The sequence below is a fragment of the Garra rufa genome, chromosome 9 (genome assembly GCF_049309525.1).
Source record: "Garra rufa chromosome 9, GarRuf1.0, whole genome shotgun sequence".
In the NCBI taxonomy this organism is placed as follows: Eukaryota; Metazoa; Chordata; class Actinopteri; order Cypriniformes; family Cyprinidae; genus Garra; species Garra rufa.
The window spans coordinates 23,436,483-23,460,309 of record NC_133369.1 but is presented as its reverse complement, the minus strand read 5'-3'; the positions used below and the strand labels follow the sequence as shown (position 1 = coordinate 23,460,309).

Sequence of the window (23,827 nt, the reverse complement as noted above, 5' to 3'; positions counted from 1 at the left end):
ACATTATTCTGTGTGTGTGTGTGTGTGTGTGTGTGTGTGTGTGTGTGTGTGTGTGTGTGTGTGTGTGTGTGTGTGTGTGTGTGTGTGTGTGTGAGTATGGTTGTGATTACGCTAACATGAGTGTGTGTGCATGTGTGTGCGCACTGTGTCTGTATCAGTGCTTCCATTGAGTCACATAAGGGAGTTTTGTTTGCAGGCCTTTATTTGTCTGTTGGTTTTGTAATAATTTGATAAGCAGAATTGTGATTTCTCGTGATGAGGCTTCTTCTGTGGCCAGATGCAGAAAATAGCTCATCTTGTGCGTCTTCAGTCTTCACTGTCCATATTGGCTGTGCGTTTTGTGGCTGGGGAAACTTGAGTGATGAATGAAGAGAGAAGGGCGTGTGTGTGTTTTTAGGTAACCTTTTTGGTTTTGGAATCAAACTGCAGAGTAAACTGTCTTTATGGTTGAGCAAGAATGTCGAGCTGGTAAAGCTTGTTAAGAAGCTGGAGACCAGCATATATTTGCAAGTAATAATTAAGCAGACACTTCATGTAAAGTGACTCACACGATTGACGAAAAGCTCTATCTATGTTTTTGACAGAAGCCAAAATGTTTAGCATTACCAATGAGAATGGATTTTGGCAAGAATTGTAGAACTGAGAGAGCCAACGTAGCCTGACACACTCAAAACAAGGCATTGGAAATCTAAAACTGATAGATAGACAAACAATGATTTTTAAGTGTGCAGCTGAGATTGCAAGCCTATATTAATAGAAGTTTTGGCACTTGACAATTCACATTTGCAAAATATTAAGTTGGAACTACAATAAAGTGTTAAGTTTAAATTCATTTACATTTCAGATTTGAATTTCATTCAGCTTAAAGTTGTAAATTTAATGATTCAAATAAAGATTAAAATTTAAATTAATTTAACATTATAATATAAGTTTAAATTCATTTAGAACATTTTATTTAACTTTAAGTTGTAATGTTTACTTTTTAATTTTTAGTAATGTTTAATACATTCATTTTAATTTTACATTCAAATTCATTATATATTTCATATTTACTCAACTTAAATGTGTAGTATATAATTTAATGTTGATTTTTACATATTACATTTTAATTTAAAGTTTGACTGTATACATTTAAGTTTAAATTCATTTAGATTTTGGTTTTAAATTTTATTCAACTTAAGTTGTAATTTTAAAGGTTAAAATAAAGATTAAAATATAAAATTTAAAGTTGTAATTCATAAAGTTTAAATTAATTTAGATGGTAAATTTTATTCAACCTAAAGTTGTAATGTTTACTTTAAAATTTTACTATTTAATTTTTAATTATATATATATAATACATTAATTTTCATGTTACATTAAAATTCATTTTACCTTCCAGCTTCACTCAACTTTAAGTTATAATATATAATTTTGTTCAAATTTATATTTTACATTTTAATTAAATGTTTTAATGTATACATTTAACTTTAAATTCATTTGCATTTTATTTTAAATTTTATTCAACTTAAGTTCTAATTTTAAAAATTAAAATCGATTGAAATATTAAATTTTAATTTAAAGTTATATGCGTAAAGTTTAAATACATTGAGATGTTTCATTTTATTCAACTTAAAATTGTAAGGTTTACTTTTAAAATTTACTTTTTATTCTGTAATTATATTTAATACATGAATTTTCATTTTACATTTAATTTCACAGTTCATTTTACTCAACTTGAATTTGTATATAATGTAATATTTTAAAAATATTTTTTAATATGTAAAATTGTCTATAATTTATTATATATATATCATTTAAGTAGTCATTTTAACTTTTTAATTCATCAGTTATTAAATATTATTGCAATTTAAAATAGTGTTTTTTTTATTTTAAAATACTTTCAAATAGAATTTACTTGGTGATGCAAAGCTGAATTTTTAGCATCATTACTCCAGTTTTCAGTGTCAAATGATCTTTCAATAAATCATTCTAATATGCTGAATTATTATCAATGTTTGAAACAGTTGTGCTGCTTAATATTGGAACCTGTTTTTCAGGAAGAACCGCATTTATTTAAAATAGAAATCTTTTCTAACAATATACATTACCATTCAAATCTTAGTAAATTTGGAAAATGTTATATATATGTATTGTTCCTTGTGTAGTCTATTATTGAATATTTTGGCTAATTTATTATGTTTTCAGCACCTAATAAGAGTGTAGTACCACCATCTCTGCTAAACACATTTTACCTAAAATCACAGGAAATTTGACCAAATCCACATGTTGTAAGCCTATGTCTTGATTATAGTGGAAGAAGATCTTGACCCTCTTAGCCCTAAGGCAGTTGGCCGACTAGTTTGATGTGACATGATATGATAAAGAGCGAATGCCAGCACTTCTTTACTTGTGCTCTTGGAAAAGCTCCATAATGTTATTTTCTTGATTGCAGTTCATTGACAGCCTGCTCGCTGTGATCATATTAAGCCCCAATTTGCTTGAAGGCTGTGAAGCAGCTTTGTATCCACAGTGTAACACGAGTGAACAGTAAAACTGGAAATGTAATCTTTCAAATTAAATGTTGTTTGTGCTACAGCAGACAGCACTGCACTGGAGCGCCTTCTACAATCACCCCGAGCATGTGAAGCTGCTGATCAAGCACGACTCAAACATCGGGATCCCAGACAGTGAGGGCAAGATCCCTCTACACTGGGCGGCCCATAACAAACACCCCAATGCCACACATACAGTGCGCTGTATCCTGGTGAGTCCACACTCATAACCTTTCCACAGACATACAAAATATTACAATTACAGTGTCATCAGTATTTGTGTATTTTGTAGGAAGCTGCTCCCACTGAGTCCCTGTTGAACTGGCAAGACTATGAGGGGCGCACACCTCTGCACTTTGCAGTGGCTGATGGGAATGAGGCGGTGGTTGAAGTGCTGACATCATACGAGGGCTGCAGTGTGACAGCCTATGACAACCTGTTCAGGACACCACTGCACTGGGCGGCACTGCTGGGTACACACGCTTATACTCATATATATATATGCATCATTTGACAGCTTAAAGTTATTATTTTTAATTGAAATCATTTGCAATGTGTAGATGTAAACACTGGCTTGTATGTGTCTGTGTAGGTCATGCAAAGATTGTACACCTTCTGCTGGAGAGGAACAAGTCTGGGATGATCCCATCAGACAGTCAGGGAGCAACACCTCTGCACTATGGAGCTCAGAGCAACTATGCTGTAAGACATTTTTGAGCGTGTAAAATAATATCCGGTATGACTGGACCATGAATGTTTCGCTTTTCATTTGTTTATTTTAATTTGGTTCCATCAGAGCTTTGGAAAAAACTGTGACAAAGTGCCATTTGAACTGTTGGTTGATTCATTCATTCATTATTTGATTTATGTATCCAAACAAATATTCACTCATTCATTCATTATTTTATTTATATATCCCAATATTCATTTATTAATTAATTCAATAATTTATATATCCAAACAAATATTTAATTTATTCTTTTATTTATATATCCAAATATTCATTCATTCATTCATTCATTCATTCATTTATTCTTTTATTTATATATCCAAATATTCATTAATTCATTTATTATTTTATTTATATATCCAAACAAATATTCATTAATTTATTATTTTATGTTCAAACTAATATTTATTAATTTATTGATTCATTCATTCATATATTCATCCATTCATTTATATATCCAAACGAAAATTCATTAATTTATTCAAATAAAAATATAAATGTCTGTTTATTTGTCCAGTCATATGTCTTTTCTTTTTTATATAGCATTTATAGCATAGTTCAAGCATATTTTGATCAAACACACGCACACACATAAAAACATATATTTGATTGTTTGTTTGTTTATTGAATTTAAACTTGTCTGACCATTTAAAAAATGTATAATAAATAAATTAACATTTCAAGTTGTGCCAAAAACCCTAACCCTAACTGTGGTCAAATCTTACTGCTTTATTTATATATTTATCTTTTGTGGGTATGGTATTGCCTATTTATTTTGTTCTCTCTCTGTTAAGGACACAGTCGCAGTGTTTTTAAAACACCCCTCTGTGCGAGATGAACCCGATCTAGAGGGGCGAACAGCCTTCATGTGGGCTGCAGGGAAGGGTAGCGATGATGTGATCAAAATTATGCTGGATCTGAAAAAGGACCTGGACATAAACATGACTGACAAATATGGAGGGACAGGTGTGTGAGAGCATTACACACTCACACACACAGATAGTCATTTTGAAGACAATTATCCATTCCAGGCCTAAACTGGTTAGTTTCAGCTCAGATCAGTGATAATTGCATTTTCTGTTCAATCAAGCAATTAACAAGCCATATCCTATATATGTACCCCCATACAGCCATAACAAGAGTTGACGGTTTGGTCACTGTCTTTGTGTGCTTTGTGTGTGTAGCGCTTCATGCGGCTGCGCTCTCAGGGCATGTGTCCACTGTGCGGTTGTTACTAGAGCGGGGAGCCATGGTGGACCCGTTGGATGTAATGAAACACACGCCTCTGTTCCGTGCTTGTGAGATGGGCCATCGAGATGTCATCCTAACACTCATCAAAGGTTTGTAAGTGCACACATGACCCTTTATCCTCCCTACTGATGTTGATAAAAGCAATGAAAATAATTTTATTTTAGACAGACTTATAAAGAAAATAAACTTTATCTAAAAGCGGGCACAGCCATTTATACATTTTATGGGTCTGTCTTATTCGCGTCTAGCTATTTTTAGCTGTACAAAACTCGTTTTGATGCTTGATATTGCAGATTGGTGTGTCTTACCATATTATTTGAATGTATTATCTTAATTATGAACAAACTGGTTTGTTTATTGTTTACTGCACGTTATTCTTCTCATTATTTCCCTATAGTGGCTAATGAACCGGAAGTCTCGCCCATAGGCTTATTTCCGTGTTGAAGAATAAAGTGCATCTAAATCTGCATCTTTTATATGTTTAGGAGGGGCGCGTGTTGATCTGGTAGACATAGACGGTCACTCAGCCCTGCACTGGGCAGCTCTGGGCGGTAATGCGGAGGTGTGCGAGGTGCTGATGGAGAATGGGATCAGTCCTAATTTGCAGGACCACGCAGGGCGAACTCCCCTCCAGTGTGCAGCTTATGCCGGCTACATCAACTGCATGGCCTTGCTCATTCAGCATGATGCAGACCCCAATATCCAGGACAAGGAGGTATGATTGAAAGTTAAAAGTAAGCCCAAAGCCAGAACTGAGTGGATATATGAAAAAGAGAAAAACTGAAGATTAGCTTGAGGTTTGAATTTTGTGTATGTTTATTTGTTAAGGGGAGAACTGCATTACATTGGTCCTGTAATAATGGTTATCTGGATGCTGTGAAGCTGCTTCTGGGGTGCGGGGCCTTTCCTAACCATATGGAGCACACTGAGGAGAGGTAACAAACATTCATGCGTCAACATGGTTCTTGTGATGTGGCTTAGTGGTTATGCAGCTGACTGCAGGTTTGAGTCTAAAAATGGTTAAGGTAAAAAAAAAAAAAGCTTTCCATTGATGCATGGTTTGTTAGGATAGGATCATATTTGGCGGAGATGCAACTGTTTGAAAATCAGGAATCTGAGGGTGCAAAATAATATACCCAATAAAATACCCAAAATATTGAGAAAATCTCCTTTAAAGTTGTCCAAATTAAGTTCTTAGCAATGCACAATACATCAGTTTTGATATATTTATGGTAGGAAATTTACAAAATGTCTTCATTAAACATAGTCTTTACTTAATATCCTAATGATTTTTGGCATAAAAGAAAAAAACGATCATTTTGACCCATACACTGTATTTTTGGCTATTGCTATAAAAATACCCGTGCTACTTAAGACTGGTTTTGTGGTCCAGAGTCACATATATGTATTATTAAAACATGTATGTATGTATATTGGTGGTGTTCTGAAATAAGGAGGCAAAGTCCTCAAAGATTTATTTATTCTCTTTATTTCAAATTAAATGTAAATTCATGTCAAAGTCAAATTTTCTTGGTTGAATAAACATTACTTACATTATCAGAAAAAAAAACTATTTTATATTTTTACACTAACAGTGTAATCAATATTCTATATTTTAAAGCCAAGTGTGAATCTCATCAATTTAGTGTTTTTAAGCATGTTCAAGCAGTGTTGCCAAGTCCACGGTTTTCCCACAGAATTGGGCTACTTTTCCATGGTTTGTTCTTTTAGTCCATGGGTTGAAGCAAAATCCCAATTGGACTAGTTTTGAGTAGCAATAAGGCTGGTTTTGTCACACATACCTTGCAACCCTGCTCAATGCAGTAACAATTTAAACTTATTTATATGTGAACTTATGTTCAGCTCTTCTTTTTAATAGGTAACTTTTAAGTATTTTTCAGATCATCATCCATCAAAGCTTGGTAAATATTGGTCATAGACACAGTTTTACTTTACATTTCCACCAAGCTGATTACTCACTAAAAACTTGCAAAGATTTCATGCCATTTTTTGTCTTATTTTGATGTAACTAAGTGGTTATATCTAAGTGTGTGAGTTGTTTACTTTTTTAAATTGGTGTTCCCTTTAACACCAATATGTTGTTCATTCAGACTGATTCGGTAGGCGGGATTTATCGCATGAACCAATCACAGCCAATCATAACCAGTCTTAATCATATCGCAATGAAGGCATTACTTCCTCTCACGTGACTTTCATCCATTCATTCTCAATTATCCCCCATCAAACTCACCACACGTTTTAGGGTGTCTGTTAAAACTCAGTGGGCTCAGGGGAGGCGAAAGAGACGCAGACTCCCGCTGTAACTATACCCGCTTGAGTCACTGTTGGACAGTGTTTCTTTAGAAAAATGATTAATACACTATTTTAATGTTACAATTTGTAATATTTTAATATTTTGTGTTGTTTAATTTTTTCTCATCCTATATTCTAAGGAGGCAAACATTACTGGTATATATACCGTTCAGTACCATTATTCAGCAAGGATGCATTAAAATGATCAAAAGTAACAAAAGATTTACCATTTAAAACCCTTAAATGGCTACTGACTGCAGTGATTGTGTTTAGGTACACTCCTCTAGACTATGCCCTGCTGGGAGAGCATCAAGAACTTACCCAGTTTCTATTGGAGCATGGAGCTCTGTCCATTGCCGCCATCCAGGACATAGCCGCCTCGTCCATCCAGGCTCTTTACAAGGGCTACAAGGTCCGACGGGCCTTCAGAGAACGTAAGAAGCTCCTCATGAGACACGAACAACTGCGCAAGGATGCTGCAAAGTAAGCCTCACACATTCTGTCTTGAAGAGAAAGAGATAAGATAAATGGTGGGGTCCAAATATTCTCTTACCCACAATCCAGTGCTGATTGATGTGGCTAGGCTGATCTGCCGAGCTGACACGGAATGTTTGCATGAATATAATACCTGTTGTTTAATTATGTGTGTTTGCTCTGAAGCACCTCATCTATCTACCTGCCTGCTGAGGAATATGAGCATCAATTTCTTGCTGTCAATAATGGAAATAGATGAGACGATAGAGAGAGGGAGAAAGAGCGAGAGAGATTCACTCATCCTCCCTCCTTTTCTGTTAATTGGGCGACGTTCAGCTGCTCAACAGCTTGACATTTAGAGTCTGTCAGCTCTGAGGATGAATGAATACACACTCACACAGCTTAGAATATGTTCTCTCTTTTCCAGGGTCTGCTTAAACACGTTAACATACATTCATTTCATTGCCTTTAAACTTGTTTGAGTAGTCCGTCACTTTAATCCTCTGTCTTTTATCAGTGTTGTTCTGCCTGCAATCTATCCATCTATTCCTACTGGTTTTCTGGTAGGTGAAGGTATTTAAAACACGGAGGGATGTTTATCAAGTGTCTTTCACAAATGCTGCCTTGTTAAACTCAGATATTGAAATTATCGTACCAACCAATATGTCAGAACAAAAAGAAGATGAAATTAATTAGAATAATTATTTAGCTGATTGAAAACCTTAAATCAGTCTAATGAAAATGGGTTAGACGTATCAAAAAATGGGTAAGATTTACTGTTACTCTTCTCCTCACCAAGGCTTTATTTGATCAAAAATACAGTAAGAAATATTATTACAATTTAAACTGTTTTCAATTTTAATGCATTTTATGTAATTTATTCCTATGATGACAGAATTGGATTTTCAGCAACCATTACTCTAGTCTTCTGTGTCACATAGTTCTTCAGAAATCATTTTATGCTCAAGTGCTCAAGTAATACTTCTTCTTGTTGTAAATGCTGAACTTATTTGTGCTCTGTCATATTTTTATGGAAACTATAATATATTTTGTAGGATCCTGTGTTGAATAGAGAGTTCAGAAGAACAGGGGAACAGCAGTATTCATTTCTTTAAAAATCTTAATATTCGTTGTTGCAACATTAACCAGATTCTTGACTTGGTGTCAGCTGACAGTTACCGGCAAGCAGCTCAACATTTAATACATGATCCAGGATAGCAATCATTAACAGAATAAAAGTATGTGTGAAGTAAATAAATGTGTGTTGTGTGTGTTTTTTGCTTCTTTAGGAAGAGGGAGGAGGAGCGCAGACGTGAGGCAGAGCAGCTTGTCTCATTGGCTGCAGCCAGAGGTGAAAAACTGTCACTGGATGAAACGGTGCAAAGTGTTAAAGATCCAGTTGCGGCGAAAGTACACAAACACAAAAAGTCCCCCAGTGTTCATAACATCCAATCACAGAGCAGGAGAGAGAAAAAACATAGAACTGGTGAGTTTTATGAACTTGAAATGAAGGAATAAATCACATTGCGTTGCACCTAAGTACTAGCAGACCTTCAGTGCGCTATAATTTGTAAATGTTTAAAAAATAATAATAATAATAATAATAATTGCGATTAATCCTACCTTACATTTAAAATGTTTTAATTTATACTTTTATATTGCAATAATTTCACATTCAATCTTAAAATGAATGTACAACAAACATAAAGACAGTATATTTTAAATATCTTTTTTTATGAATGAAGGCAAGTATCATTGATGTCTCTAGGCCTTTTTTCCCTAATATTTAACCTACAGTATGACTATAACCATTCAACATTACAGTATAATTGAGAGCTATCAATTTTAACATTTATTAGACAAACTTCCAATTTAAGTGAACTTAACAAAAATTGATTTCCTTTTTTTCTTTCATTTTTTTCTTTGATTAACACAGGTCACAGCAGCTGTGTTTTTAGGTTATTTGGCTGCTATTACTTTAAGAGCTGCCGCTGCTGAATGTGACACAGATATGACATGCATGCTCATAGTTTCACTCGCGCTTTAATAGTAAATGATACAGGCTACAACACACTCTGCCGCATTTGTGCGTGCATTTAAAGTAGGGTGATCATATTCTGAGAATCCAAAAAGAGGACACACAGCTCTTGCAGCGCAGCTCCGCGTTTGTTTTGTTTTGACAATTGGGTCTTTCACGTCATCAGACAGGTACCTCAGAATAATGCCGATTCTACTGAAGCTGCCTCATCACCAGTACCTTTCCCACACTTGTTTGACTAGTGCCTGTCGCTGAGGCGAAGTGCAGTGCACGTCTGAAAAGTCTTGTTTGATGTGGTCGAAAAGATGTTCTGCGTTTAAATAAATGCACTTCTTGTCAAGAAAAAAGGCAGTAGCAGCAGTTGTGAGTGAGGTGGCCAACCCAAGCCCCACCGCTGCGTTAATTGCGATAAATATATATATATATATTTTTTTTTTATACTCTTAACTCTAACACCACTACTTGTTATAGATTATATTTTATATTAATTTATAATATTATATTAGGCCACTATCATGCCACTTAATGGTAATGCACTCTCTAACCAGTTATTTTTCTTCTCCATCAGAACGCAGAACGCGGGAGGCTGAAACACCAGAGACTTCTCTCCCGCCAACAGCCTCTGGTCTTACTGCGACCCCCCTGAGCACCAGGAAGTGTTCAGGCCCTGTAGAGGAGGTGTGTGTGATGGAAACTTGCGGCCCAGACACGTGCATATCTGTGGAATGTGGCTCCACATATGAGCGCAGATCCCCCGCTGGGTCCAGTCGACCAGGCAGTGCCAAACCAGTCAACGCAGGTACCCATGTAGCACCAGGCCACATGGAAACCACCACAACACCCAAATCAGCAACACAAAACAGAAACAGGACTACAGGGACCCATTTAAAACAAGCCGCCCAGGCTACACCACGATCCACAGAGACACCGACAGACAGCATTTGTAGATCAGCATCCAAGGGGAACAAGCCAGCATCACAGCACAAATCTACAGGAACACAGCCATCTAACATCTCCAACTCCAGCTCTGTCACACGACAAAAAGAGAGACGAGCAGAAAGAGATAAGGATAACAGATCAAGGACTGAGGGGGATAAACAGACTGGCAGAGAGAAACAGAAATGTACAGGGATGGAAAGAGACAAAGAGAGATGGATGGGCAGAACAAGAAAAAAACAAGTTGACAAAGAGAAAGAAAAGAAGAGAGAAAGCATCCATAGTAGAAACCAGGCAGCCGTTGTTATACAGAGAGCGTGGAGGAGGTACTGATGTCTCTTTTTTTTGCTTCCACTGTAGAATTCATCACTGCCTGCCCACTTTTTCACCAGCATTGGTTTCAAGTATTTAAAAAGCTCAAATATTTTGACTGTCTGCGACTCTGATTGGTGGGATTTTCTGCACAGCATCATGGGTATGCAAACAGATGGCTTCAACAAAAGCATATACCCTCAGGGCCTAAAACTAACTTTTTGCCACACCTGCCAATGGCCGGTGACGTGATTAAAATTTATCGGCCAAACATTTTTTTACCGGCCATGAAACTGTCCTACTACTGGTGTCTCTATTAAAAGCATTTTCCCTCAATTTTCCCTATTAATTATAGCCATTCAACATTACAGTATAATTGAAAGCCATTATGTTTAACATTTAATAGGCTCTGAAAAATATAACAACTTTTAATTTAAGTGATTTTAAAACAATCTTCACATAAATTATAAATTGTATATGTATTTTATACAATTTAAGACTTTATAACTCATTTAAGACTCATTTAAGCTGGCGTAAAAACTTTAAAGACATTTTTAGTGTTGGCGTAGTTACTGCACTTTGCCTTTGGAGGGCAGTTTACAACTGTTGCCGCGGGTTGTTTTTCATGCGAGTTGAAGCGACCCCTATAAAGTGATATTTAGCCCCTGGAATGCTAATTTTACCAGGGGAATCCCGCCAAAAAAATTTTATTTTACCCCCCAGATTTTTAATGGGGGACCCCCCTCAAAACGCGATTGGGCTACTTTTGGGCTAGTTGAGCCGAATGCGCAACCTTTCAAACTACTTCACTGCAATGTTTAGACAGCGTAACCGTATGTGTCATCACATTCTCGGGTTATGAAGAATAAAGAAGGAAAAAGTGAATCTTTCGAAATGAAGCAGCAATATCTTCTCAGGTAAAAGTTATTAGAACCGTGTCTAGGGACAAGCTGGCCATCACACTGCTCTGACCTTATCAGCCTGTTTGTATCCTATTATTTGTTTTGCTCTTTTCGCTTATGACAGAACAGCTAATAACGATGATTTTGTCTTCGGAAAAGATTAGTTTATTTGCTTAGGTAAGAAACAGCAACTGGCGTCTGACACTGTTACATATTCTCACCAATGCTGATTTTTACTCTCATTTGGCGCTTGACGAATGTTAATTTTAGTAATTTTAATTTTTGTATATTGATTAACAACCTCAGAGCTCACAACAGGTCTGTCTTTAAAAGTTTATAAGTTATTGTTAAAAATTAGTTTCCTTATAGAGAAAATGAATAAACTTACGGAACCCCACTGCTGGATTTCTCTACTGGAAGACATACTTGATTCTGATTGGGCACAGCATTCCGCAATCAAATATTTTTGTTCAATGATGGTTAAAGGAGTAGTTCACTTTCAGAACAAAAATTTACAGATAATGTACTCACCCGCTTGTCATCCAAGATGTTCATGTTTTTCTTTTCTCAGTCGTAAAGAAATTGTTTTTTGAGGAAAACATTTCAGGATTTCTCTCCATATAATGGACTTCTATGGTGCCCCGAGTTTGAACTTCCAAAATGCAGTTTAAATGCAGCTTCAAAGTGCTCTAAATGAACCCAGCAGAGGAAGAAGGGTCTAATCTAGCGAAACGATAGGTTATTTTCTAAAAACATTTACAATTTATATACTTTTTCATTTCTAAACAGAGTACACACCGAGCTAGACAAGACGAGCATTTGAGGTTAAAAATTATATAAATTGTAATCTTTTTAGAAAATAACCGATCGTTTTGCTAGATAAGACCCTTCTTTCCTCGGCTGTGATCGTTTAGAGCCATTTGAAGCTGCATTTTGGAAGTTCAAACTCAGGGGCACCATAGAAGTCCATTATATGGAGAAAAATCCTGAAATGTTTTCCTCAAAAAACATAATTTCCTTATGACTGAAGAAAGAAATGAACTGAAAGACATTGGATGACAAGGAGGTAAGTACATTATTTGTTAATTTTTGTTCCGAAAGTGAACTACTCCTTTAAACTGTGGGTTTTTGAATCTAGTCTCCTACCGTAGAATGTATCTAATCCAATTCAATCCACTTTGATCAAAATTGAATTCGGATTAAGCTCTATATGTTCGATTGAGGTGTTTACATGAAGGCATTTTAGTCTGACTGAGCCATCAATTTGGTTACTTTAGTGCATATAAACATAGCTACTGTCTTTTTTGTCTCTCATATCACTCTTGAGGCCTCATTCGTTTTGTGTTATAATAATATTTAAATTTGTAGCAGATTTACAAAAAAAACCTCCATTTTAAATTAATTTTTCCTCCAAATCAGCACAGAAAATGCAAGAAAAGTCTGCAGATTCCATCAGTGTCTGCTCATATGTTGCCCACATGTTCCTTATTTGAGTTGTGGCATGGCTTTGTGCCCACCAGCACATCAACACCTCCAAGGGGAGGTCACCAGAATAGGCCTCTTCTTATTTATTTGTGTGTATGTAGGGAGTGTAATGGAGGCCCATGAGTGCACTTACTTTTAATGGCTTTAAAAATAATGGGATTCAGAGCACAAATAACAAGGTATCTGCACATTCTTGAAGTTCTTCTCTGTGAACAGTAATGGGGTTTGCTTGTTTGATTGTTCTTCTTTAATATGCTGTTGCTACTTTTGTTGGTGCGCATAAAAGCGTAACGTTTTGTTTTTTTGATTCAGGTCTTGTATTCGGGGTCGTCTTCGTAAGGTACTGTGCAAGACTGGGAAAGGGGCGGAGTCTGGTGAAGTCACAGCTCTGTTGGTTCAGCTGTTGTGGGAGTGGCCTATCTGTCATGACCACACCCTACATAAAACTTCTGATGTTCAAGCTCCTCCCACCAGGAATGTAGGGAAAAAAAGCTCTGTGCTGCAAAATATATATGGTGAGTAATGTATTTCTGGAACTACACTAGTGTTTCAGAAACGATCTCAGTCCACACTACACAACCAAAATCGCACGTCACATGACCATTTATAATGAACATGATGTTATTGTTTACACGATCATCAAGAATATGCAGAGCCATGCCATTATTTTCAAAAGTCTCAGTTTGGTCAGTTTACACTGCAACACAAAACCCCTGAGTTTTCAAACTGAAACGGGGTCTGCAGCATTTTCAAGGGTTGAAAACGCCAGAGTAGTGTAAATGAATGGTGTATCGGTAGCAGAAGTTATGCGTTTTAAAATGAAAGTGCACTAGTGTAAACATGGCCAAAGAATAAATATTATACTAAGAATAGATGTATATACATTAACATTTAATTATTTAGCAGGTGCTTCTATCCAAAACGACTTAAAAATAAGGGCAATAGAAGCAATCAAAACAGCAAAAAGGCAACAGAAATAGAATAGATAGAGATTGTGTTTAAGGGTCAAGTTATTATTTTGTTTTCATAATAATTAAAAAGAAAACGAGTAGATATAATAAAAAATGAAAAGAGAACTAGTGTTAGAAGGTTAAGTGTTTTTTGTTTTGCTTTTTAATAGATAAAAAGAAAACAAATAGATAGGAATAGAAATAGAATAGAGAGTTCTAGTATGTATATACACTGCCATTTAAAAGTTTGGGATCGGTAAGATTTTTAATATTTTTTAAAGTCTTTTCTGCTCATTAAGGCTGCTTCATTTGATTAAAAATACGGAAAAAATAGTAATATTGTGAAATATTATTGCAATTTAAAATAGTTGTTTTCTATTTTATTATACTTTAAAATAGAATTTATTTCTGTAATGCAAAGCAGAATTTTCAGCATCATTACTCCAGTCTTCATTGTAACATAATCCTTCAAAAATAACGTGCGCGTTGCAGATTAATACACAGATGCACAAGGGCATGGATATTAGTGGTGCAACGGATCACAAAACTCACAATTCGGATCACATCATGGATTTGGAGTCACAGATCGGATCATTTTTCGGATCAGCAAAAAACAAACAAAACAAAACAAAACAAAAAAGTTTGTTTTTTACTAATTACTGAATGCTTACTTTAAGTAGGCTACTTCTAATCCACAGCAAACACTACTAGCTGAACTAATAAAGTCAGTAACAAAACAAGAACAATTACACAAATATCAAGTGTAAATGAATATAACATAAAGTTACTAATAAAATCAATAACCCTAGAATTCAGGTGCGGAAATTGAATAATTAATTGTAAATAACTAGTGCTTCTCACTGCAGGTATTTATAGGATGCTGTCTCTTTAAGGCATAATGCACGTACCGACTACTGGCACGCATCTCTTTCTCAGCTGTTTCGGTTCACTGAAGACATAACCGACTTTGTTTACCAGAATACCAAAACGGGTATTAAGACATGACTTTGTATGTGTGTTTCCGTTCAAAAAAAAGTTAAAGAGGAATCAGTGTGAATCGCGCCTCTCTCTCTCTCTCTGTGCGCGTGCTCTCTTCAGGTGTGTGCGTCGGCGTGCGTGTTCCCTTTTTAAATTGTTTGAATTGGTAAATTGGCAAGACAAAACATGTGCCAATTATAAAATTTTACTCTATGATGGTTAAATTTAACAGTTAATCCGCGAATCACATGCGTGCCGAACCGGTTTGGTCCGTACGGATCACGGATCATCATACACTCAATTCGGCTAGGTAGACATCCGCTCTAAACTATCAAGGTGAAGGTCATCATAGTTTACGTAGTTTAGACCCAGCTCCCAACCCAACTTTGAGAATAGATTAACGCCCGATAAGAGTCTCACGTTAACGCAGCACGTTAACGCCGATAATGGCCCACCTCTAATAAAAAGTGATAGTAAAGACTTATATTGCTAGAAAAGATTTCTATTTTGAATTAAAGCTGTTCCTTTTTACTTTTTAGTCATCCAAGAATCCTGAAAAAAGTATCACAGGTTTCAAAAATATTAAGTAGCACAACTAGCCTGGAAAAAATCCAGACCCTAATCTATTAAGATTAAGGGTCTGGCATCGAGCAATGAAAAGGGCCTAACTCGAGGGGCGTCACCAAGCGTGCATTTGAAACTCTTACTGCACGCAATTGGATAACGCCACAACCAATCACAACAATACACGGTGTGACGTATCCATACGCTTAGCTACCAGCGGAGCTAACTGATAGATTAAACTCTTGCCGTATCCAGTTGGCAAAACAGCAAAAACTGATTCGAGCACGATTTTCTGTTCCTCTTTTATATGAACAGCCAATTCTAACTCGTTCATTGTAGCGGCCAAAGCCGTTTTAAACAACTGGTGTTCATCTGTAGTCATCTTTCAATGTTTACTAAATGATTCCGGACGTCGCAGCGCTGTTGTCATCAGCTTAGCTCGCCTCTGGCCCGCCTACATCAGATACACCGATTTGATTGGTTCCCAGAACTGCTTACGTAATGCAGTAAAGTGCATCATTGCTCGATGCCAGAGTGCCTTGCAGAGACAATTCAAATTGTGCTCTCACGAGACCTCTGGATTTCCAGGGTACAGCACAACTGTTTTCAACATTGATAATAAATTTGCATATTAGAATGATTTCTTAACGATCGTGTGACACTGAAGACTGGAACAATGAAGATGAAAATTCAGCTTTGCATCACAGAAATAAATCATATTTTAAAATACAAAACTCTTATTTAAATTGCAATAATATTTCATAATATTACTTAGTTTTTCCTGTCTTTTTAATCAAATAAATACAATTTAGATAAGCATAAGCAACTTGTTTAAAAAGCATTTTGAATGGCAGTGTGTGTATGTGCATGTGCATAATTAACAATAATAATAACAATTATAATAATAGTTTTTGTTTTGGGTCAGTAAGATTTTTTTCAATAATGCCTTTATTCAACAGGGATGCATAAAATTTATCAAACATGACAGGAAAGGCATTTATATAGTTACAAATGGTTTCTATTTTAAAGAAATTGGATTATTTTGAACTTTCTATCTGAACTATCAAAAAATGTAAAATTTATTAACATTGATAATCATACAAAATATTTATTGAGTACTGAATCAGCGTATTAGAATGAAATCTGAAGGATCACGTTTCAGTATAAATATATATAAAAATTGAAAACGGTTATTTTGAATTGTAATATTTCACAATATTACAAGGTTTCTTGGCTATTTTAATCAAATGAATTCAGCCTTGGTGAGCCTTTTGACTTTATTCAAAACATTAAATCTTAATCTCAAACTTTTGAATGGTACTGTATATTTTATATTATAACTAAATCATATGTCTGATCGCTAAAGCTTATAGGATACCTTTCCTCAACTAGCCACACGATTTTAGTTCTAAATCATGTCAGTAGCATAAGCAGCCAGATACACGTTACATTTAAAAGTAGGACAAGCATCAGTAATAAGATTATTACAGAGGGGTGTTATGTTTTTACGCGACGTTCCAACACAGACACACGCCGTCACCCCTCCCTCTTTCATATCAGTTGATAAGGTGGAGTTTCGACCCAGTTAACGCAACTGACCTTCAGCAGACATGAACAGGTGATGATGGCTGAGCAGGCCAGAGACACTCTCGTTCTCCAACGCACACGTACGCGTACACACACGGACACTTGTTCCCCTCCCCGCTCCTCCCTGACAGTCACGACGCTTTGAAAAGTTCAATGCTGTCAGATGGAATGTCGAGCTGTCTCCTCTCGCTCACACACGCAGACCTCCCTCCCCTCGCCCTGTCCGCCCCTGCCAGATGGACGCGCGCTCACACACACCTGCACGTTTGATACCAAACTGTCTGAATCTTGTTATTTTAACAGCTCTAGTATCAGTCGTGACGTTAACGCAGAGATATTGATCCATTCAAGTGAAAAATGTGCATGTGACCACGTCCAAACCAATAAACACTGCTGTTATTTTCGGTCTAGGTGGCGCCCCTTCCAAAAGAGGGCACTCTTTGCGGGCTGCAGTGCTTAAACCACAGAGCCAGAGTCAAGCGCTGCTGGATCTGTCACTTAAAACAAACAAACAGTGTGAGTACTTGAGTTCATAATCACTGCTTGTGTTCTTTCGTCTTGAATGTAACATCTTATGAGTGTATGTGTGTTTTCTCCTTAGTGAGTGCTGTCGAGTGTGTGAGCCTGGTGGATACTTTAAATCAGGCGAGGCAATACTCTTACCATCTACGGCCGTCCAGTGCTGACAATCAAAGTGGTCACAACAGAACTAAAAACTGAGACACGAACATGCACTTAAACTTGATGTTTATTTAAACTATTCCATAATGGGCTGTACAGTTTGCGTATGAAATCGTGCAGTATCACTTTGATTATTGCAGAGGTTAGAGGTTAAAACCACAAACACAACAAATATATTAGATAACCTTTAGTTCTGTCAACAACAGGTCATATACCTGTCATAAGGGTGATATGGACTTACATAACAAGACCACCTGCATGGGAGACTGCGCTACAGTCAAGACGTCACATTGCAGTTTTCAGGCCATTTCTGGTATTGTAGCAGATCTTGACATTGTATTCTTATACTCTATCGCCACACCCCTGTTTATTGAGTGGGTTGGATTATTAATGTTTTAGCTATCACTATAAATCATTGTACTCTGTATTATTTTAACGTATATTATTTTGTAAAAGTGAAGATACCTCAGTTTGTGTGTTAAAAAAAGGGAAAGATTTTGCTGCCATCCTTGCCAGAGACTTTTATCCTGAGAGAGTCATCATTGTTTAAACTAGTGAAACACACTTACATTGGTAAGATATATATATTTTTTTAAACACTCTTATTCCCACCAAGGCTGCGTTATAACAAAATACAGTAAAATTTGTACTATTGTGAAATAGTATTGCAACTTAAAATAGTTTTATAACTGAATGTAATTTATTTCTGTATTTGACCCTTAACAAATTTGGACTCTTTGTCCAACAAACAAATCAGACAGGAGAGTAGATTAACTTTGGCGGATTGAAACTTGTAGAATGGTGTGTATTGATGTCTTTCTGCGGTTGAAATAAAATACCTTCTGATGTTCATTCTTGTTTATTTCATGCTATAACTAGTAAAGTGGAAGGGATGATCGGTTCACATGCTGCTTGAACTGAGGCGATACAGCTCTCTGTCAAGACATGTTGAAGAGTAACAAAACAGTATTTGTCATTTATTTTTTTTTTAAAAATGACAAAATTAGAATTTTTCATACCTAAAGTAACCTGCTCTCTCTTGTCTATCAGCGTGTTGTCTATTTCCTCTTTGCTCCACGATGTATTTTCTCTGCGTGAGAACGTGCGGCGTAAGCAGGGTTGCCAGGTTTTCACAACAAAACCCAAAACTAGGCTAAAAACTGGCCCAGTTGCGTTTTAAGGAGGGTCATGTTCTGGTGGGTAAAATACATGTTTTTTGGAGGGGTTCCCCTGGTAAAATTTGCATTCTAAATGTTATGTTATTGGGGTCACTTTAACCCACAGACATGAAAAACAACCTACAGAAACATCATTAAAGTAGTTCAATTCCTTGGGAAAACAGTGGACTTGGCAACACTGGCCATTAGAGTGCAAGTAACTAAGAGGGGTGGGTCTTTTCGAAGGGTTGCAAACCCTAAATCATAATGCCAAATCTACCATTTGTCCGACAAACAAATCAGACAGGAGAGTAAATCAACTTTGGCGGATTGAAACATGTAGAATGGTGTGTATTGATGTCTTTCTGCGGTTGAAATAAAATACCTTCTGATGTTCATTCTTGTTTATTTCATGCTATAACTAGTAAAGTGGAAGAGATGATCGGTTCACATGCTGCTTGAACTGAGGCGATACAGCTCTCTGTCAAGACATGTTAAAGAGTAACAAAACAGTATTTGTCATTTAATTTTTTTTTAAAAATGACAAAATTAGAATTTTTCATACCTAAAGTAACCTGCTCTCTCTTGTCTATCAGCGTGTTGTCTATTTCCTCTTTGCTCCACGATGTATTTTCTCTGCGTGAGAACGTGCGGCGTAAGCAGGGTTGCCAGGTTTTCACAACAAAACCCAAAATTAGGCTAAAAACTGGCCCAGTTGCGTTTTAAGGAGGGTCATGTTCTGGTGGGTAAAATACATGTTTTTTTGGAGGGGTTCCCCTGGTAAAATTTGCATTCTAAATGTTATGTTATTGGGGTCACTTTAACCCACAGACATGAAAAACAACCTACAGAAACATCATTAAAGTAGTTCAATTCCTTGGGAAAACAGTGGACTTGGCAACACTGGCCATTAGAGTGCAAGTAACTAAGAGGGGTGGGTCTTTTCGAAGGGTTGCAAACCCTAAATCATAATGCCAAATCTACCATTTGTCCGACAAACAAATCAGACAGGAGAGTAAATCAACTTTGGCGGATTGAAACATGTAGAATGGTGTGTATTGATGTCTTTCTGCGGTTGAAATAAAATACCTTCTGATGTTCATTCTTGTTTATTTCATGCTATAACTAGTAAAGTGGAAGGGATGATCAGTTCACATGCTGCTTGAACTGAGGCGATACAGCTCTCTGTCAAGACATGTTGAAGAGTAACAAAACAGTATTTGTTATTTAAATTTATTTTAAAAATGACAAAATTAGAATTGTTCATACCTAAAGTAACCTGCATTACAAAATCTGAATGCTAAGACTATTTTATACCTAAAGTAACCTGCTCTTTCTTGCCTGTCTGCACGTTGTTAGTGTCCTCTTTGCTCCGCATTGTATTTTATGCCTGAGAACATGATGTGTTGCGTGAGCAGGGTTGCCAGGTTTTCACAACAAAACCCACCCAACTGCTACTTAAAACTAGCCCAATTGCATTTGGGGTGGGGGTGTTAAAAACATGTTCTGGGGGGTAAAATACATTATTTTTTTCCAAGTTCCCTAGGTAAAATTTGGATTCCAGGGGCTAAATATCAAATTATTAGGGTCGCTTCAACCCGCAGACATGAAAAACAACCCACAGCGATAGTTTAAGTAGCCCAAATTCCTTGGAAAACAAAATTGTATTTATTGTTTGAATTTCTAAAAAATGACAAAGCTAAGGCTGTTTCATACCTAAAGTAACCTGCTCTGTCTTTTCTGTTGGCACGTTGTCAGTTCCCTCTTTGCCTTCCGTGTCACGTAATCGCCAGAAATCAGTCAAATATGTTCTTAATATTATCAGTGGAGACGGTAATACCTTTTTTCAGGATTCTTTGATAAATAGAAAGTTCAAAAGTTTACTGCATCCTTGCTGAAAAGTTTTAATTTCTCAAAAAAAAAAAAAAAAGAGACTGATCCCAAACTGTTAAACAGTAGTGTAAAAAAAAAACATTTTTAAATTCAAGATTCTGTCAGAAACTTTCAAACAGCAGATGTCTGTATGTTCCAGCTGCTTTGAGTAAATGCCACATTATTTCACACCACCTACATTTCTGTTGATTACCAGGCAAAAACAGTGGTTATTAAAAAAAATCCTTCTCCAAGTTTGTATTAATAAATGTTTTTGTAATAAATTTAAAAAGCAAAAAATGAAAGAGCCTAATCAACTCATTATCACAAGGTTTATTTTCTTCATTTTATACAAAACGACTTGACTCAGAATAACAAAGAACAAAAAAAGGGTTTAACAATGAATACTTCAAATGTCAGTGGTTAATAGATGTCCCTTATGCTCATGTTGGTCCGGTGACCAGACAGCGTCACGCTGTAGCAGTACAGCAAGTCAGTCAGCCACTGCTCTCGAGTCTCTCCACCATAGAAATGCTGTAATAACACAAGCACAACAGTCAAGAGAGTATCAGCAGCTCAATTTCAAAGGACATTGTATTACAAATCAATTTTAAGTTAAGGTTAGATAAACCTAATGCTAGTTTTATCTCTTAAAGCAAATCTGAAATGTATATATCTAGTCATAAGCATATTCTGATGTGCCATCCGGTTCTTGGTGTTTTTACCGTTAAGTCCTGTATGATATGTTGCAGTAGACTGGCGTTGGCCATCATGTGGTTGCGTAATTGAGTATGCTGAAGAAGTAATGACAGGATCTGGGCCAACACGGGGAGCTCCTCTTCACAAAGGTCAAACACACGGAAAGACTGCAAGACCAATCGCAGCAGCCTCGGTACCGTGCTCAATGCGGCAAAACATGCCTCCCACACCGCATCCCTGATGGTGAGACAGACAAATGTACATTTTGACAATGCCATAATCCTCAATCACATATTTCAATAACCAAAGCCTCAGTTTGTAATTAAGACTACAGTTGAAGTCAAAAGTTTACATACACCTTGCAGAATCTGCAAAATGGTAATTATTTTGCCAAAATAAGAGGGATCATGCAAAATGCATGTTATTGCATTCATGTTACTGACCTGAATAAGATATCTCACATGAAAGACATTTACATATAGTCCACAAAAAGAAAAGAAAAACTGAATTTATAAAAATGACCCTGTTCAAAAGTTTACATACACTTGATTCTATTTTTTAAGATTTATTTTTGGCATTTTTGCCTTTATTTTGATCATTTATTTTGAATTTATTTGCAGTTCAACTGCATACTGTTCTTCAGAAAAATCCTTCAGGTCCGGCAAATTCTTTGGGTTTTCAGCATTTTTGTGTATTTTATGTATTTTGTATTTTAAGATCCATCTTTTTCCACTGAGGACAACTGAGAGACTCTAAACAGAAGGTTTAAATGTTCACTGATGCTTCGAAAGGAACACGATACATTAAGAGTCGGAGATGAAAACTTTTTGAATTTTGATCAGGGTAAATTTAACTGATTTTGTCTTCTGGGAAACACGCAAGAATCTTCTGTAACTTCTGAAGGGCAGTACTAAATGAAAAAAATATATATATTTAGACAAAATAAGAAAAATGTACACATCTACATTCTTTTCAAAAGTTTTCACCCCTGGCTCTTAATGCATTGTTTTTCCTTCTGAAGAATCGGTGAGTGTTTGAACCTTCTGAAATAGTTGTCCTCAGTGTGAAAAGATAGATCTTAAAATCATACAGTCATTGTTGGAAAGGGTTTAAATACACAAAAATGCTGAAAAAACAAAGAAATTGTGGGACCTGAAGGATTTTTCTGAAAAAAAAAAAGTGGGCAGTTTAACGGGACAAACAAGGGACTCATTAACAACTACAACTAAAAAAAACAGTGTAAGCTAACTTTTGAACATGGTCATTTTTATAAATTCAACTATCATTTTGTCTTGTGGACTATATGTAAATATCCTTTATGTGAAATATCTTATTCATGTAAGTACTAAGTAAAAAAATAACATGCATTGTGTATGACCCCTCTTATTTTGGTAAAGTAATTAACATTTTGCAGATTCTGCAAGGTGTATGTAAACTTTTGACTTCAACTGCATGTGCAGGGGTGCACATAAGTGGTGCGCAAAATAACTTTATTTTGAAATGTTTCTTTGAAAATATTTTGAATGCCCTTTTTGGACTTTCCCTTGTCGAACTTCTCTTTGCTGTATTATCAAACAGTCTTTCATTTGTGTACACTTTGTGGTGTATAAATGTTACTCTATGCAAATTCTTGTGAGTGTGTGGGTGTGTGTTTTTGTGAGCACACCTCTTGCGGGCGCTCTGCTCCAGTTGTAGCAGCAGATTGAGCATGCTCAGGCAACAGTCAGACAGGAAGTGGAGGAGTGTGTCGCTGGGCAGGAAGTTGACATCCAGTAACCGGGGAACACACCTTAAAATTGCTGCACACACACAGTCTGGCACCACCACCAGTCCACACTGCAACGACATGAGGAGAACGTCACCGCAAACCGTGTCTGGCTCCACTGCCCACTCGTATGCAAAACATTCAGCAGAAAAACACACGTTACCCACCAGATTCTTAATAATGGCGTTCTGTATCACATCAAAACACTGTGCGCGAGATCCGAGAGTGTCCAGGCAGTGGCACACCTCCTACAAACACAGTGCAGAAATGGTTATGAGCTGTGCAGGTACATTAAGTCTTCAGACTGCAAAGTAATACTGTCACTGTTAATAGAAATGTGAAATTATATGAAAGTATATAATCTGAAATTATTAAAGGTTGTATCAGCGATTTCTAGCCTGAAACATAAAGTGTCAAATTCAGCTGACCTTTCATCACGTTCCGCTCGCTGCCTGCCCCATAAATTGTCTGTGAAAAAACCGCGTCTCTCTGGTCAGCCTAGGGTCCGAGATATGCCAAAAAAAAACAAACGGCACTACCAACCTTTCCACAGATAAACAAACAGTGTTCCAACCAATCAGCGTCAGGGGTTTGGTGTT

The 23,827-nt window shown here is 36.4% G+C and overlaps 2 protein-coding genes across 2 annotated transcripts in view; one reads left to right on the top strand and one right to left on the bottom strand.

The window, feature by feature from the left end:
* The window catches only part of invs (inversin), a 40,501-nt gene extending 21,927 nt beyond the window's left edge, over positions 1-18,574 (top strand). The window contains exons 6-18 of the mRNA XM_073847307.1: positions 2,579-2,746; positions 2,827-3,007; positions 3,127-3,236; positions 4,059-4,230; positions 4,449-4,604; positions 5,001-5,230; positions 5,344-5,450; positions 7,102-7,311; positions 8,592-8,788; positions 9,909-10,602; positions 13,288-13,490; positions 17,466-17,570; positions 17,656-18,574. Of these exons, the coding sequence (XP_073703408.1) occupies positions 2,579-2,746; positions 2,827-3,007; positions 3,127-3,236; positions 4,059-4,230; positions 4,449-4,604; positions 5,001-5,230; positions 5,344-5,450; positions 7,102-7,311; positions 8,592-8,788; positions 9,909-10,602; positions 13,288-13,490; positions 17,466-17,570; positions 17,656-17,774 (2,652 nt within the window). The 3' untranslated portion in view covers positions 17,775-18,574. The remainder of the gene's footprint in view (positions 1-2,578; positions 2,747-2,826; positions 3,008-3,126; positions 3,237-4,058; positions 4,231-4,448; positions 4,605-5,000; positions 5,231-5,343; positions 5,451-7,101; positions 7,312-8,591; positions 8,789-9,908; positions 10,603-13,287; positions 13,491-17,465; positions 17,571-17,655) is intronic.
* A 2,508-nt stretch (positions 18,575-21,082) lies between these two features.
* Positions 21,083-23,827, bottom strand: part of tex10 (testis expressed 10) — a 21,017-nt gene continuing 18,272 nt past the window's right edge. Inside the window, exons 5-8 of the mRNA XM_073847785.1 lie at positions 23,396-23,476; positions 23,130-23,299; positions 21,490-21,700; positions 21,083-21,298 (exon numbers count right to left, since the gene is read on the bottom strand). Of these exons, the coding sequence (XP_073703886.1) occupies positions 21,188-21,298; positions 21,490-21,700; positions 23,130-23,299; positions 23,396-23,476 (573 nt within the window). The 3' untranslated portion in view covers positions 21,083-21,187. The remainder of the gene's footprint in view (positions 21,299-21,489; positions 21,701-23,129; positions 23,300-23,395; positions 23,477-23,827) is intronic.